Consider the following 16,421-nt stretch of genomic DNA (forward strand, 5'->3'; position numbering starts at 1 on the left):
AAAAAAGGTGTAGCTAGTAGCCATACATACAATTTGAGTAAACCAGTGGCGCGAATATTCCGATTCTGACGTATGTCATTGTTAACTATTATACATTGGTTAAAAGTGTTGTTTACTAGAGTTTGCTAGAGTTAAAACTGTTAAAATATGATCGAAAACGATGATTCAATCATGGAAATTGATGAACAGCCGCAAACTACTTCAAAGCTAGAAAAACCTGCCGGAAAACCAGTTCCAAAATCTAGTTCCCACCTTCCTTGGATTGAAAAATACAGGCCTCAAAAGTTTGAAGATATAGTCGGAAATGAAGATACGATTAGTAGGCTTTCGGTATTTGCTCAAAATGGCAATGCACCAAACATAATAATTGCTGGGCCACCCGGTGTGGGCAAAACTACGACTATTTTATGTCTGGCGAGGATTTTGCTTGGGACTGCATTTAAAGAAGCCGTATTGGAATTGAACGCATCAAATGACCGTGGAATAGACGTCGTGAGAAACAAAATCAAGATGTTTGCTCAGCAGAAGGTAATTAATAAGCACTAGTCATTTTTAAACTAACCTCTTCCACAATAGTGTCCTCTCAGGTTACATCCCAATGTAAGCCGAAGACTTCCTTATTTACCTACTATACTATTGCCAACAATTCTTAATTCTTCATATTTTCGTAAATGTCACCACTTACAGCGACTGTTAGTATGTTCGATCATCATCAAACAAGAATTTGCAAAGTTCTGGGTCCATCTTTCATTTAAACCAGCGGTTCTCACCAATAGGTTAAGAATTTCTGTTTAAAAGAGTGATAAAGATACAATAGGTACTTCATTTCACCAATAGAAACCTTGAAAAACGGCCTGTAAACTAATAAACATGTTTCTATTCGACCAATCGATGAAACAACAGCGATCGCTAGGACTTGTCTGTTGACATCTAAAACCTGATAAAATCTACTATAACCCAGATACAAAGAAAAACTTATGGCATAAAGCTCACTGCAAGCGGTGGGGCGATGGCTTTGCGCCATAAGTTGTCATTTGTTTCTGGGTTTTAGTAGGTTGTGTTAAGACACTAGCGACTAGATCAAGATACTGCAGTGGGCCATTTTTGCGTTTGCTCCCATCACCGTGCTCAGTTTTTATGAAATATATTTGTAAAATAATAATTTTTAGTTGTCTTATTATAAAATGGTGTAGCATATTATGTTTATTTTGAAATCTGTATTAAAAATATGTAATAAGTATTAATTTACTGTATTAATTTAAAAGTTTTTTTTTGTACGTTTGAGTAAGTACTATACCTAAATAGCATAATGATACATCATCATTTTTTTTTCTTTTTGACCATATCCAATCCTAATAGGATCATATGGGCCTCCACAGGGTGGAGGTTTGTATTAACAGATTTTTGTTTTTATGAGAAATGGATGTTGGCCACTTGCTCAACCTGTTAGGTCCATACTCTGACTCAAAATACAAAGTAAAAAACAATAGGTATGTGTATTTACCAGACCCAGGATTCGAACCTGAGACCCACGACATTATAAACTGACGCTTAAGCCGCTCAGCCATCATGGGCATTACATTACAAAATACATGTATAAAAATAATTTAAAAAACCTTTGCAAGTTTTTGAAATGAAAGCTAATGAAAGAGCTCTCTACTTTGATCTAGGATGAATTTTTTTTCTTGGGTTGCGAAACCAACTCTTACCTTAATTTGGGTTATCGTTCGTTTGGGTATTCGTTAAAGGTTAAGAAGCTCTTTTAAAATGGCCCACCAATCAGTAGTTGAGTGTGTCAACCTCTGCCTCACATTAACTATAATTCATTCTTGATACTCTAGGTAACATTGCCTCGTGGGCGTCATAAGATTGTGATATTGGATGAGGCAGACAGCATGACGGAAGGGGCACAGCAAGCCCTGCGGAGGACCATGGAAATCTACAGCAACACCACACGTTTCGCCCTCGCTTGCAACACCAGTGAGAAGATTATTGAGGCCATACAATCAAGATGTGCAATGCTGCGCTACTCCAAATTGACGGATGCTCAAATATTGGCTAAGGTATCAATAGTTTTTCCATTTTCAGACTATTTTCATTGCATATCTGACAATTGAAAGATAATTCGCAGTTTAAGAGCGAAAAATAATTCTACTTTTTCTCAGTGAAAACTCTCTTTTACCGCACTCTGTATCTATTACTCTAGCTGTGAAGCGTAGACTTTTTTAAAAATTTCCAATGGGTTGAGCAACCGCTTGCAACTGATCTTCGTAAAACGTTTCTTAAGATACTTCTACACTGGCCGTCCATATTATGCTCATTTACTTATTGTGTAGTCCAAGCTATGTATTTGATTTAATCTGTGATGTTACACCACCACACTCATTAGGTATGTTTTTACTGTGGTGAGGTGGTTGTCATAGTTACGCCGGGAGTGTCCCAGCAGCAAGTTTCCTCGATCATGGTTGGTGTGTATTAGAGTGTGTGATTCCTATTTTGATCTTACTTGTGCTTTACTTACAGGTAATGGAAGTATGTAAAAAAGAAGATTTATCTCATTCTGAAGATGGTCTGGAAGCTGTCGTGTTCACTTCGCAGGGCGACATGAGACAGGCGCTCAACAATCTGCAGTCCACCGCAAACGGCTTTGGTCACATCAACGGAGAAAACGTCTTTAAAGTCTGTGATGAGCCTCACCCACTTCTTGTGAAAGATATGCTCGAGTTGTGCAGTAAAGGAGACATACATAAAGCATACAAGGTGAATTATATTGTACATACCCAGTGACTAGAAATCCTCAATGAGTGTTTTAATTAATGGAATCACTGAGTAGAGGCTGAGCTGAATTCAATTAGGACTCTGTATATCGATTTGTCAGTACAAAAGGGTTTGAAATAATCTTTCTTCCCGCTCGTTCCCTCATGGCTGAGGATCTTGACCACCCACATACAGTTATGTTCTGTGCGACTAGAAACTCTCAACCCCTCCCGGTCTTCTGCTTCTCCCAAAGCAAAGTGAAGGCAGTCCCCAGTATGCTCCTTCACTCGGTCGCTTCAGTGCGCCGACGCCTTTCCTCTGCTTCGCCTTCCTTGGAGACTACCGAAAACCACCAGTCTCTCCAAGTTATCTGGTTCACGTCAGTGGCAAAAGGTGGAGGTAGGCTGTGGAGGTCCAACATAATATGTAAGAACTGTCATTGAGAAAAAATCAAATTCATTCCTTGGTTGAGATATCCTATAATCTTCGATTATTATTTGAATGTACATTTATCAAGGATGCTAAACCATAATGATTAATTCATGGGGTTAGATTATTTTTGTTTCAAATTGCTCTTCTGTAAAATTGCAAATTGTCTTTACTGCCCTTCTGGTTTAGCGCAGTCTATATATTGCTGTATTTTGGCGAAGTATCATACTAGTGTGAATAGTAAAATTTTGAGACATGCATTGTGGTCTTGATAATATGTAATTTTCCACTATTCCCATTTCTGAGAAGGGCTTCAGTAAATTTTGTTTGAAAATATTGTAACAAAGGATTCTATAATAGTTGTTTGATTAATAATAATCATTTATATATCTTTAAAGGTTTCTTCTAATTCTGTTTTTCAGATAATGTCAAAATTATGGAAGCTCGGTTATGCAGCGGAAGATATAATTGGAAATGTGTTCAAGGTTTGCAAAAACTTGAATATAGACGAGAATTTAAAACTGGCTTTCATCAAAGAGATTGGATTTACTCACATGAGAATCATCGAAGGACTCGGTTCCTTACTGCAGATGTCAGGTCTCTTGGCAAGACTGTGCCACGTGGCGAAGGGAAATGCTCCTATTATTTAAATTAAAGCTTAATTTCTTTTATGTACTGAAAGTATTTTTTTACCAATAAAAAATTATCCATTTTGTAATTAGTGTCCATTTTAATTCATTAATACCTTCGCTGGTACGCCATATGTAATTCGTATATTATGTACTAGTGAGACTTCTCTTAATCACCATGTTGTATATCATTATATAATAAGATTCCCCTTAAAAAAACAGGAAGCATGACTCATACATAACCACTAATCACAACAATAACTATGTCGCAGATAGGATTTTTCATATTGTTCGTGCAGAGTATCTCCAAACATAGCATGTCGGCCGAAACACCATGCACTACAGAATACACACTGCCTTCAGCTAATTGTCACGACTGAAGACCGCCTGTACCAAAAGTGATTATCGTGTGCACGTGACATTAGTGTCCTAGACCTGCTTTTTTTTTTTATAAACATAATTTTGAGCTTTTGTGATTATTTCTCAGTAGGTAATTAGAATTGGAATCCAGTGTTAACCACTTGACTGTTTATCCCGAGTGTGACTCGGGCACACGTTTTCTTCGCACACTGACTAGCCCGAGTCTGACTCGGGCGTTTTTTTTATCAACTTGACAGGAATGTTTATCACAAGCTACATTCGGGAAGATCGTATTTCAACTTGTCACACAGTTTATTATTTGTTTTGACTGGTATTTGAGTGATATATGAGCCATATGACATAATAAAAGCTTTATTTACTGCCGGGCAGAGCGGGCCTGATTAGTCAATGACTTCATTGTTCATTCATAGTTATTTTTGTGTTAGGTATGTCGCATGTTATTGTAATTTGAATTTAGTTACTTTTGTTATTTTTGAGCACATTTTAGAAGTAAGTTCGTAAAATTAAGTATATATTATTTATATTTATTAGCTTCATTTTAGTTACCAACCAATACCATCTACGGCGAATAAAGAAAGGCCTACTAGACGTGCAAAGTATGCTGCTCACATATGAATGAAAATGACAAACGAATACGGAATGAGACGAAATTGTGATGTAGGGTTGTGTATTGAATTTTTCAAAATTTACCATACTAAAAAGACTTCCGTAAAATTTTAAACATAAACCTACATATCTGTTGTGATAAAAAGTAAAAAAACATGTAAACAATTTATAATAAAACGTTAAAAGAAAATTTGACATTTTTCATAAAATTTTAAATATTGTAAAAAAGTGTTAATTTAATGTGAAAAAAAGTAAAACAAACGTAAGAATAAAATTTTTAATAAATTGTTTATAAAATGTTTAAAAACATATATGACAATTTTTAGACACTCTCACCAAAATATAACTGGGAAGTGGTTAAATGTATGAGTTCGTGTCCGGAAACTTGTATGTATTGTCATCAAATATATCCTCCCCCTCAAAGTATGCCTCAAATCACACATCAGAACTCCATTCCAAATCAGTAATCTAACCACAAATTTAAAAACATCATTAGAATATCCCTGACGAAAGTTGAAAAGCCCTACCTTATAAACAATATTACAAATAACATTTCGTAAGCGATCTTCGAAAAGAGCACCCCGACTACCTGGACTCAGTCAAGGTCGAAGTCGCCGGCATTATTTTTTTTAGCCAAACCTTCCCCTTGTTCTGCAACCGCATGGTTTCGCCATCTATTAGGAGGGATGCATTTTTTCAAAAATAATATAAGAGGCCAGTATTGACACGACTATGGCGTCGAGATAAACAACGGTCTGTCGCCGTCAGGCCTCGGACAATGGAATTACAAATCTTAGCATCTCGTTCGCGCGTCGTAAAAATAAAACTTCTCAATTAATAAATAACAAGTACCCGTGAAACTTAATAAATAATGTGTAAACGCGGCTACGTGGCAATGTAGTGCAAACCAATCAAATGTTGCGTACCTTTAAGCAATCGACATGCGTAAACCCGCCAATTTGATGTATTTTATCTTAGTCATGCTGAACCTATGTATACCTTCATGGTATGACTTCAATGTTTTAGTGTAAATAAACCTGATTCCGCGCGGAATTATAACCTAAATTTCTGTGTTATGTTATAACTAATCCTGCCCGCCCATGATGTCACTCACTTCTCAAACCTGAAGTAATGCCAGATGAAGGATCTTACCAGCGTACAAGTGAGTCTTCCTTCTTCTAGGTATTAGTATGCAGTTCGCCGTATCACACTTCACCGTGAAATGTTTATCGGAAATATATGGTCGTACCAACCTCTTTGGGTCGTATAGTACTGACATAAAATTCATATCTAAATAAAACACGGTTCTTGTCAGTTTACACTTAACAGCAAACAAATTTTGAAAATAGCCGATATACTGGATTATTTGTTAGGTTAGGTTTTCATCCTTGAATTCATGAATTTTGCCAAAATCAGCTACGAAAATTGAGTTAATGTCCATATTGAATCTAATAAAATTGGAGACCGTATCTCTTTCCGTTAAGAAAGCTCACGGCGAACTGTGCCACAGTGAAATGTTTTACATATAATTTACATGTAACTGTATGAGTCTGTAGGATAAGGGTGGTTCGAATTAAGTAAGGTACCTAGGAAAGGGTTTAATAAAGAATAAATAAAAACTCATTTTCTATCACAAACAGCACCTTTATGAAAACAACATTTACATATAACAATACAATATGTGTTATTAGCATATTATTGTAACATGTTTTATGTCTTAGCACAATACTTACTACATTATCCACAATGTTGGAATGATTTTGTCTTAAATAATTCAAAATCGTACAATGATTTCTTGGTAACAACTTGGTACAACATAAATGGCCCACCAACAAACAGAATAAACAATATAATTTTGGTGTATACAGATTCAATGGGATAGATAGACTAGTTAAGTAACTAAATAATGTCAGCTGGATAATTACAATAGGAATGCATAAATTTAATGTCATAATAGGGCTTTCAAAGCCGTATAATAGTCAAGCTGCAGCACTAAATTGCAAGATACGATGGTACTACTAGTAATTCTTACGACATTATCTTTCTTATCTTCGAATGTAATGCGGTAACTTGTTTGCAATAAATTAAGATTTTTAATTGCATATTTCGTTTAAATTAATTAATATTATTTCAATATGAAACAATCATCATTTTCTGCAAATAATTTACCATATTGCATTCGAAGTATGAACAATAACTATCGAATATAATAACTACGATTGAAATTTACAGTATCCTTGTAATAGCGGGCCTTGTATGGCTTCATTTAGTAGTAGTTAATGGGTTATATTATTATTAAAAAATATATGTAACACTTGAACCGAAAAGATCTTTTGGATTCCCTTGGTGCATAAGTCATATTATAGCGATTTATCGAGTTATGAAAAAAGAATATTGACTTTTACTAGGAAATAATATTATGCAGTAAGCTAAAAACTTGGTAACATTAGTTGAAAATATTTATAAAAAGAACCTTCAATTGACTATAGCATAATGGATAAAAGATACACAATATTATTTGCAATGTAAAATACTTGTATAAACATGACGTAACTGATGCATAGTAGCATGCCAAGTTTATATTTATATTACACAATATTATATAATATGTAAATGTTCTTTTAATACAGTAGAATCTTCCTAGATTAGCACTTTCAGAGCTGGAGAGAGGCGGGTGATCCATGTCCCGTGACTTGCGATAATATTTTCAGTAACTCTGGTCATGTTTTGCACAACTCGTAAAACTTGACACAAAACTTCATGTGTAGGAAATAGCAAAAACATGGGAAGAGTACTAATTTGAGTGGAGTGGGCTGTATGGTATCTTTGGACCCATCAATGACGCACAGTCAGGTTGGGTACGGAGATACAATGATGCGCTGTACTATATTAAGTAGTACTAAGTTATAGTCAACCATTTCGAAGATGGCTTCATAGCCCGAAACAGCTGCCAATGTAGATGATTCGGTTAAAGTAGTATTAACAAAAATAACTTTGTTTCAAAACCATTAATGGGCTGTAAACTTTATACAGGAGCATATCGCAGTTCATCAAATTGGATTACCTTAGGTGACTGGGCAATGTACACAGAATCAAAGAGTCATGCATGACGAAGAAACTTGTATTTGAAAACCTGGTCGACTTCATAGAAGATGGAGGCAGTGGTTCTCATCCCACCAGCGCTTTACAGAATAATATTTCAAAAATGTATTTATAAAATTGGTTGAATACACATGACTTACAAATATCGAAGCCAGTGACAGATGTAAATTTGTATTATTTTTAAATTAATACATAATACCTATGTACTAAAATGTTCAAATGTCTTTTATTAAATGGACTTGTCTATAAATAAATTGATCCATTTTTTTAGTAAATCAAATTTAGCTTTAATTTTTTCAACCACAACAAAAGTGAAATGTGCGGCCACAGTTAAATTTCACGTGAGAACCACTGTGCTAGACGCAAAGAGCCACATTATTGTAGCGTAAGGAAGAAGCACATATATGTTTTTACACATTTCCGTGTTTTTTATTATTCAGTTTTCCATACATTCCAGTAATCTGGCACCATCAGGATGTATATGCTGCCGGCTTAGTGCGATTCTACTGTAATTACATATATATCAAGTTTGGATATTATATAATAAACTTGCCACCCGTACTAGAAACAAAATTTGTGTATTTTTTTAATGAGAAACAAAATTCTATGGCTGAATCTTGTGCATTTTAGAACTAATTTTTTTTTGTACGTTTGAGTAAGTACTATACCTAAATAGCATAATGATACATCATCATTTTTTTTTCTTTTTGACCATATCCAATCCTAATAGGATCATATGGGCCTCCACAGGGTGGAGGTTTGTATTAACAGATTTTTGTTTTTATGAGAAATGGATGTTGGCCACTTGCTCAACCTGTTAGGTCCATACTCTGACTCAAAATACAAAGTAAAAAACAATAGGTATGTGTATTTACCAGACCCAGGATTCGAACCTGAGACCCACGACATTATAAACTGACGCTTAAGCCGCTCAGCCATCATGGGCATTACATTACAAAATACATGTATAAAAATAATTTAAAAAACCTTTGCAAGTTTTTGAAATGAAAGCTAATGAAAGAGCTCTCTACTTTGATCTAGGATGAATTTTTTTTCTTGGGTTGCGAAACCAACTCTTACCTTAATTTGGGTTATCGTTCGTTTGGGTATTCGTTAAAGGTTAAGAAGCTCTTTTAAAATGGCCCACCAATCAGTAGTTGAGTGTGTCAACCTCTGCCTCACATTAACTATAATTCATTCTTGATACTCTAGGTAACATTGCCTCGTGGGCGTCATAAGATTGTGATATTGGATGAGGCAGACAGCATGACGGAAGGGGCGCAGCAAGCCCTGCGGAGGACCATGGAAATCTACAGCAACACCACACGTTTCGCCCTCGCTTGCAACACCAGTGAGAAGATTATTGAGGCCATACAATCAAGATGTGCAATGCTGCGCTACTCCAAATTGACGGATGCTCAAATATTGGCTAAGGTATCAATAGTTTTTCCATTTTCAGACTATTTTCATTGCATATCTGACAATTGAAAGATAATTCGCAGTTTAAGAGCGAAAAATAATTCTACTTTTTCTCAGTGAAAACTCTCTTTTACCGCACTCTGTATCTATTACTCTAGCTGTGAAGCGTAGACTTTTTTAAAAATTTCCAATGGGTTGAGCAACCGCTTGCAACTGATCTTCGTAAAACGTTTCTTAAGATACTTCTACACTGGCCGTCCATATTATGCTCATTTACTTATTGTGTAGTCCAAGCTATGTATTTGATTTAATCTGTGATGTTACACCACCACACTCATTAGGTATGTTTTTACTGTGGTGAGGTGGTTGTCATAGTTACGCCGGGAGTGTCCCAGCAGCAAGTTTCCTCGATCATGGTTGGTGTGTATTAGAGTGTGTGATTCCTATTTTGATCTTACTTGTGCTTTACTTACAGGTAATGGAAGTATGTAAAAAAGAAGATTTATCTCATTCTGAAGATGGTCTGGAAGCTGTCGTGTTCACTTCGCAGGGCGACATGAGACAGGCGCTCAACAATCTGCAGTCCACCGCAAACGGCTTTGGTCACATCAACGGAGAAAACGTCTTTAAAGTCTGTGATGAGCCTCACCCACTTCTTGTGAAAGATATGCTCGAGTTGTGCAGTAAAGGAGACATACATAAAGCATACAAGGTGAATTATATTGTACATACCCAGTGACTAGAAATCCTCAATGAGTGTTTTAATTAATGGAATCACTGAGTAGAGGCTGAGCTGAATTCAATTAGGACTCTGTATATCGATTTGTCAGTACAAAAGGGTTTGAAATAATCTTTCTTCCCGCTCGTTCCCTCATGGCTGAGGATCTTGACCACCCACATACAGTTATGTTCTGTGCGACTAGAAACTCTCAACCCCTCCCGGTCTTCTGCTTCTCCCAAAGCAAAGTGAAGGCAGTCCCCAGTATGCTCCTTCACTCGGTCGCTTCAGTGCGCCGACGCCTTTCCTCTGCTTCGCCTTCCTTGGAGACTACCGAAAACCACCAGTCTCTCCAAGTTATCTGGTTCACGTCAGTGGCAAAAGGTGGAGGTAGGCTGTGGAGGTCCAACATAATATGTAAGAACTGTCATTGAGAAAAAATCAAATTCATTCCTTGGTTGAGATATCCTATAATCTTCGATTATTATTTGAATGTACATTTATCAAGGATGCTAAACCATAATGATTAATTCATGGGGTTAGATTATTTTTGTTTCAAATTGCTCTTCTGTAAAATTGCAAATTGTCTTTACTGCCCTTCTGGTTTAGCGCAGTCTATATATTGCTGTATTTTGGCGAAGTATCATACTAGTGTGAATAGTAAAATTTTGAGACATGCATTGTGGTCTTGATAATATGTAATTTTCCACTATTCCCATTTCTGAGAAGGGCTTCAGTAAATTTTGTTTGAAAATATTGTAACAAAGGATTCTATAATAGTTGTTTGATTAATAATAATCATTTATATATCTTTAAAGGTTTCTTCTAATTCTGTTTTTCAGATAATGTCAAAATTATGGAAGCTCGGTTATGCAGCGGAAGATATAATTGGAAATGTGTTCAAGGTTTGCAAAAACTTGAATATAGACGAGAATTTAAAACTGGCTTTCATCAAAGAGATTGGATTTACTCACATGAGAATCATCGAAGGACTCGGTTCCTTACTGCAGATGTCAGGTCTCTTGGCAAGACTGTGCCACGTGGCGAAGGGAAATGCTCCTATTATTTAAATTAAAGCTTAATTTCTTTTATGTACTGAAAGTATTTTTTTACCAATAAAAAATTATCCATTTTGTAATTAGTGTCCATTTTAATTCATTAATACCTTCGCTGGTACGCCATATGTAATTCGTATATTATGTACTAGTGAGACTTCTCTTAATCACCATGTTGTATATCATTATATAATAAGATTCCCCTTAAAAAAACAGGAAGCATGACTCATACATAACCACTAATCACAACAATAACTATGTCGCAGATAGGATTTTTCATATTGTTCGTGCAGAGTATCTCCAAACATAGCATGTCGGCCGAAACACCATGCACTACAGAATACACACTGCCTTCAGCTAATTGTCACGACTGAAGACCGCCTGTACCAAAAGTGATTATCGTGTGCACGTGACATTAGTGTCCTAGACCTGCTTTTTTTTTTTATAAACATAATTTTGAGCTTTTGTGATTATTTCTCAGTAGGTAATTAGAATTGGAATCCAGTGTTAACCACTTGACTGTTTATCCCGAGTGTGACTCGGGCACACGTTTTCTTCGCACACTGACTAGCCCGAGTCTGACTCGGGCGTTTTTTTTATCAACTTGACAGGAATGTTTATCACAAGCTACATTCGGGAAGATCGTATTTCAACTTGTCACACAGTTTATTATTTGTTTTGACTGGTATTTGAGTGATATATGAGCCATATGACATAATAAAAGCTTTATTTACTGCCGGGCAGAGCGGGCCTGATTAGTCAATGACTTCATTGTTCATTCATAGTTATTTTTGTGTTAGGTATGTCGCATGTTATTGTAATTTGAATTTAGTTACTTTTGTTATTTTTGAGCACATTTTAGAAGTAAGTTCGTAAAATTAAGTATATATTATTTATATTTATTAGCTTCATTTTAGTTACCAACCAATACCATCTACGGCGAATAAAGAAAGGCCTACTAGACGTGCAAAGTATGCTGCTCACATATGAATGAAAATGACAAACGAATACGGAATGAGACGAAATTGTGATGTAGGGTTGTGTATTGAATTTTTCAAAATTTACCATACTAAAAAGACTTCCGTAAAATTTTAAACATAAACCTACATATCTGTTGTGATAAAAAGTAAAAAAACATGTAAACAATTTATAATAAAACGTTAAAAGAAAATTTGACATTTTTCATAAAATTTTAAATATTGTAAAAAAGTGTTAATTTAATGTGAAAAAAAGTAAAACAAACGTAAGAATAAAATTTTTAATAAATTGTTTATAAAATGTTTAAAAACATATATGACAATTTTTAGACACTCTCACCAAAATATAACTGGGAAGTGGTTAAATGTATGAGTTCGTGTCCGGAAACTTGTATGTATTGTCATCAAATATATCCTCCCCCTCAAAGTATGCCTCAAATCACACATCAGAACTCCATTCCAAATCAGTAATCTAACCACAAATTTAAAAACATCATTAGAATATCCCTGACGAAAGTTGAAAAGCCCTACCTTATAAACAATATTACAAATAACATTTCGTAAGCGATCTTCGAAAAGAGCACCCCGACTACCTGGACTCAGTCAAGGTCGAAGTCGCCGGCATTATTTTTTTTAGCCAAACCTTCCCCTTGTTCTGCAACCGCATGGTTTCGCCATCTATTAGGAGGGATGCATTTTTTCAAAAATAATATAAGAGGCCAGTATTGACACGACTATGGCGTCGAGATAAACAACGGTCTGTCGCCGTCAGGCCTCGGACAATGGAATTACAAATCTTAGCATCTCGTTCGCGCGTCGTAAAAATAAAACTTCTCAATTAATAAATAACAAGTACCCGTGAAACTTAATAAATAATGTGTAAACGCGGCTACGTGGCAATGTAGTGCAAACCAATCAAATGTTGCGTACCTTTAAGCAATCGACATGCGTAAACCCGCCAATTTGATGTATTTTATCTTAGTCATGCTGAACCTATGTATACCTTCATGGTATGACTTCAATGTTTTAGTGTAAATAAACCTGATTCCGCGCGGAATTATAACCTAAATTTCTGTGTTATGTTATAACTAATCCTGCCCGCCCATGATGTCACTCACTTCTCAAACCTGAAGTAATGCCAGATGAAGGATCTTACCAGCGTACAAGTGAGTCTTCCTTCTTCTAGGTATTAGTATGCAGTTCGCCGTATCACACTTCACCGTGAAATGTTTATCGGAAATATATGGTCGTACCAACCTCTTTGGGTCGTATAGTACTGACATAAAATTCATATCTAAATAAAACACGGTTCTTGTCAGTTTACACTTAACAGCAAACAAATTTTGAAAATAGCCGATATACTGGATTATTTGTTAGGTTAGGTTTTCATCCTTGAATTCATGAATTTTGCCAAAATCAGCTACGAAAATTGAGTTAATGTCCATATTGAATCTAATAAAATTGGAGACCGTATCTCTTTCCGTTAAGAAAGCTCACGGCGAACTGTGCCACAGTGAAATGTTTTACATATAATTTACATGTAACTGTATGAGTCTGTAGGATAAGGGTGGTTCGAATTAAGTAAGGTACCTAGGAAAGGGTTTAATAAAGAATAAATAAAAACTCATTTTCTATCACAAACAGCACCTTTATGAAAACAACATTTACATATAACAATACAATATGTGTTATTAGCATATTATTGTAACATGTTTTATGTCTTAGCACAATACTTACTACATTATCCACAATGTTGGAATGATTTTGTCTTAAATAATTCAAAATCGTACAATGATTTCTTGGTAACAACTTGGTACAACATAAATGGCCCACCAACAAACAGAATAAACAATATAATTTTGGTGTATACAGATTCAATGGGATAGATAGACTAGTTAAGTAACTAAATAATGTCAGCTGGATAATTACAATAGGAATGCATAAATTTAATGTCATAATAGGGCTTTCAAAGCCGTATAATAGTCAAGCTGCAGCACTAAATTGCAAGATACGATGGTACTACTAGTAATTCTTACGACATTATCTTTCTTATCTTCGAATGTAATGCGGTAACTTGTTTGCAATAAATTAAGATTTTTAATTGCATATTTCGTTTAAATTAATTAATATTATTTCAATATGAAACAATCATCATTTTCTGCAAATAATTTACCATATTGCATTCGAAGTATGAACAATAACTATCGAATATAATAACTACGATTGAAATTTACAGTATCCTTGTAATAGCGGGCCTTGTATGGCTTCATTTAGTAGTAGTTAATGGGTTATATTATTATTAAAAAATATATGTAACACTTGAACCGAAAAGATCTTTTGGATTCCCTTGGTGCATAAGTCATATTATAGCGATTTATCGAGTTATGAAAAAAGAATATTGACTTTTACTAGGAAATAATATTATGCAGTAAGCTAAAAACTTGGTAACATTAGTTGAAAATATTTATAAAAAGAACCTTCAATTGACTATAGCATAATGGATAAAAGATACACAATATTATTTGCAATGTAAAATACTTGTATAAACATGACGTAACTGATGCATAGTAGCATGCCAAGTTTATATTTATATTACACAATATTATATAATATGTAAATGTTCTTTTAATACAGTAGAATCTTCCTAGATTAGCACTTTCAGAGCTGGAGAGAGGCGGGTGATCCATGTCCCGTGACTTGCGATAATATTTTCAGTAACTCTGGTCATGTTTTGCACAACTCGTAAAACTTGACACAAAACTTCATGTGTAGGAAATAGCAAAAACATGGGAAGAGTACTAATTTGAGTGGAGTGGGCTGTATGGTATCTTTGGACCCATCAATGACGCACAGTCAGGTTGGGTACGGAGATACAATGATGCGCTGTACTATATTAAGTAGTACTAAGTTATAGTCAACCATTTCGAAGATGGCTTCATAGCCCGAAACAGCTGCCAATGTAGATGATTCGGTTAAAGTAGTATTAACAAAAATAACTTTGTTTCAAAACCATTAATGGGCTGTAAACTTTATACAGGAGCATATCGCAGTTCATCAAATTGGATTACCTTAGGTGACTGGGCAATGTACACAGAATCAAAGAGTCATGCATGACGAAGAAACTTGTATTTGAAAACCTGGTCGACTTCATAGAAGATGGAGGCAGTGGTTCTCATCCCACCAGCGCTTTACAGAATAATATTTCAAAAATGTATTTATAAAATTGGTTGAATACACATGACTTACAAATATCGAAGCCAGTGACAGATGTAAATTTGTATTATTTTTAAATTAATACATAATACCTATGTACTAAAATGTTCAAATGTCTTTTATTAAATGGACTTGTCTATAAATAAATTGATCCATTTTTTTAGTAAATCAAATTTAGCTTTAATTTTTTCAACCACAACAAAAGTGAAATGTGCGGCCACAGTTAAATTTCACGTGAGAACCACTGTGCTAGACGCAAAGAGCCACATTATTGTAGCGTAAGGAAGAAGCACATATATGTTTTTACACATTTCCGTGTTTTTTATTATTCAGTTTTCCATACATTCCAGTAATCTGGCACCATCAGGATGTATATGCTGCCGGCTTAGTGCGATTCTACTGTAATTACATATATATCAAGTTTGGATATTATATAATAAACTTGCCACCCGTACTAGAAACAAAATTTGTGTATTTTTTTAATGAGAAACAAAATTCTATGGCTGAATCTTGTGCATTTTAGAACTAATTTTTTTTTGTACGTTTGAGTAAGTACTATACCTAAATAGCATAATGATACATCATCATTTTTTTTTCTTTTTGACCATATCCAATCCTAATAGGATCATATGGGCCTCCACAGGGTGGAGGTTTGTATTAACAGATTTTTGTTTTTATGAGAAATGGATGTTGGCCACTTGCTCAACCTGTTAGGTCCATACTCTGACTCAAAATACAAAGTAAAAAACAATAGGTATGTGTATTTACCAGACCCAGGATTCGAACCTGAGACCCACGACATTATAAACTGACGCTTAAGCCGCTCAGCCATCATGGGCATTACATTACAAAATACATGTATAAAAATAATTTAAAAAACCTTTGCAAGTTTTTGAAATGAAAGCTAATGAAAGAGCTCTCTACTTTGATCTAGGATGAATTTTTTTTCTTGGGTTGCGAAACCAACTCTTACCTTAATTTGGGTTATCGTTCGTTTGGGTATTCGTTAAAGGTTAAGAAGCTCTTTTAAAATGGCCCACCAATCAGTAGTTGAGTGTGTCAACCTCTGCCTCACATTAACTATAATTCATTCTTGATACTCTAGGTAACATTGCCTCGTGGGCGTCATAAGATT

General features: G+C 35.1%; 1 protein-coding gene across 2 annotated transcripts; it reads left to right on the plus strand.

Annotated features, from left to right (window-relative positions):
- Positions 1–39: 39 nt before the first annotated feature.
- On the plus strand, positions 40–13,139 carry RfC4 (replication factor C subunit RfC4). 2 transcript variants are annotated; one of them, XM_085961123.1, is made up of 4 exons: positions 40–528; positions 1,842–2,063; positions 2,524–2,760; positions 3,609–5,864. In XM_085961123.1, exons 1-4 carry the CDS (start codon positions 148–150, stop codon positions 3,834–3,836), a joined length of 1,068 nt encoding a protein of 355 aa, XP_085817249.1. In that variant the 5' UTR covers positions 40–147; the 3' UTR covers positions 3,837–5,864. The 2 variants fall into 2 exon arrangements, with proteins under 2 accessions (XP_085817249.1, XP_085817248.1); XM_085961122.1 differs by lacking the exons at positions 1,842–2,063; positions 2,524–2,760; positions 3,609–5,864 and adding exons at positions 9,117–9,338; positions 9,799–10,035; positions 10,884–13,139 and having other exon boundaries at positions 49–528.
- The last annotated feature ends 3,282 nt before the right edge of the window (positions 13,140–16,421 follow it).

Source organism: Rhyacophila brunnea, unplaced genomic scaffold (assembly GCF_057557595.1).
Source record: "Rhyacophila brunnea isolate RB1 unplaced genomic scaffold, BYU_Rbru_1.0 scaffold_12, whole genome shotgun sequence".
Lineage (NCBI taxonomy): Eukaryota > Metazoa > Arthropoda > Insecta > Trichoptera > Rhyacophilidae > Rhyacophila > Rhyacophila brunnea.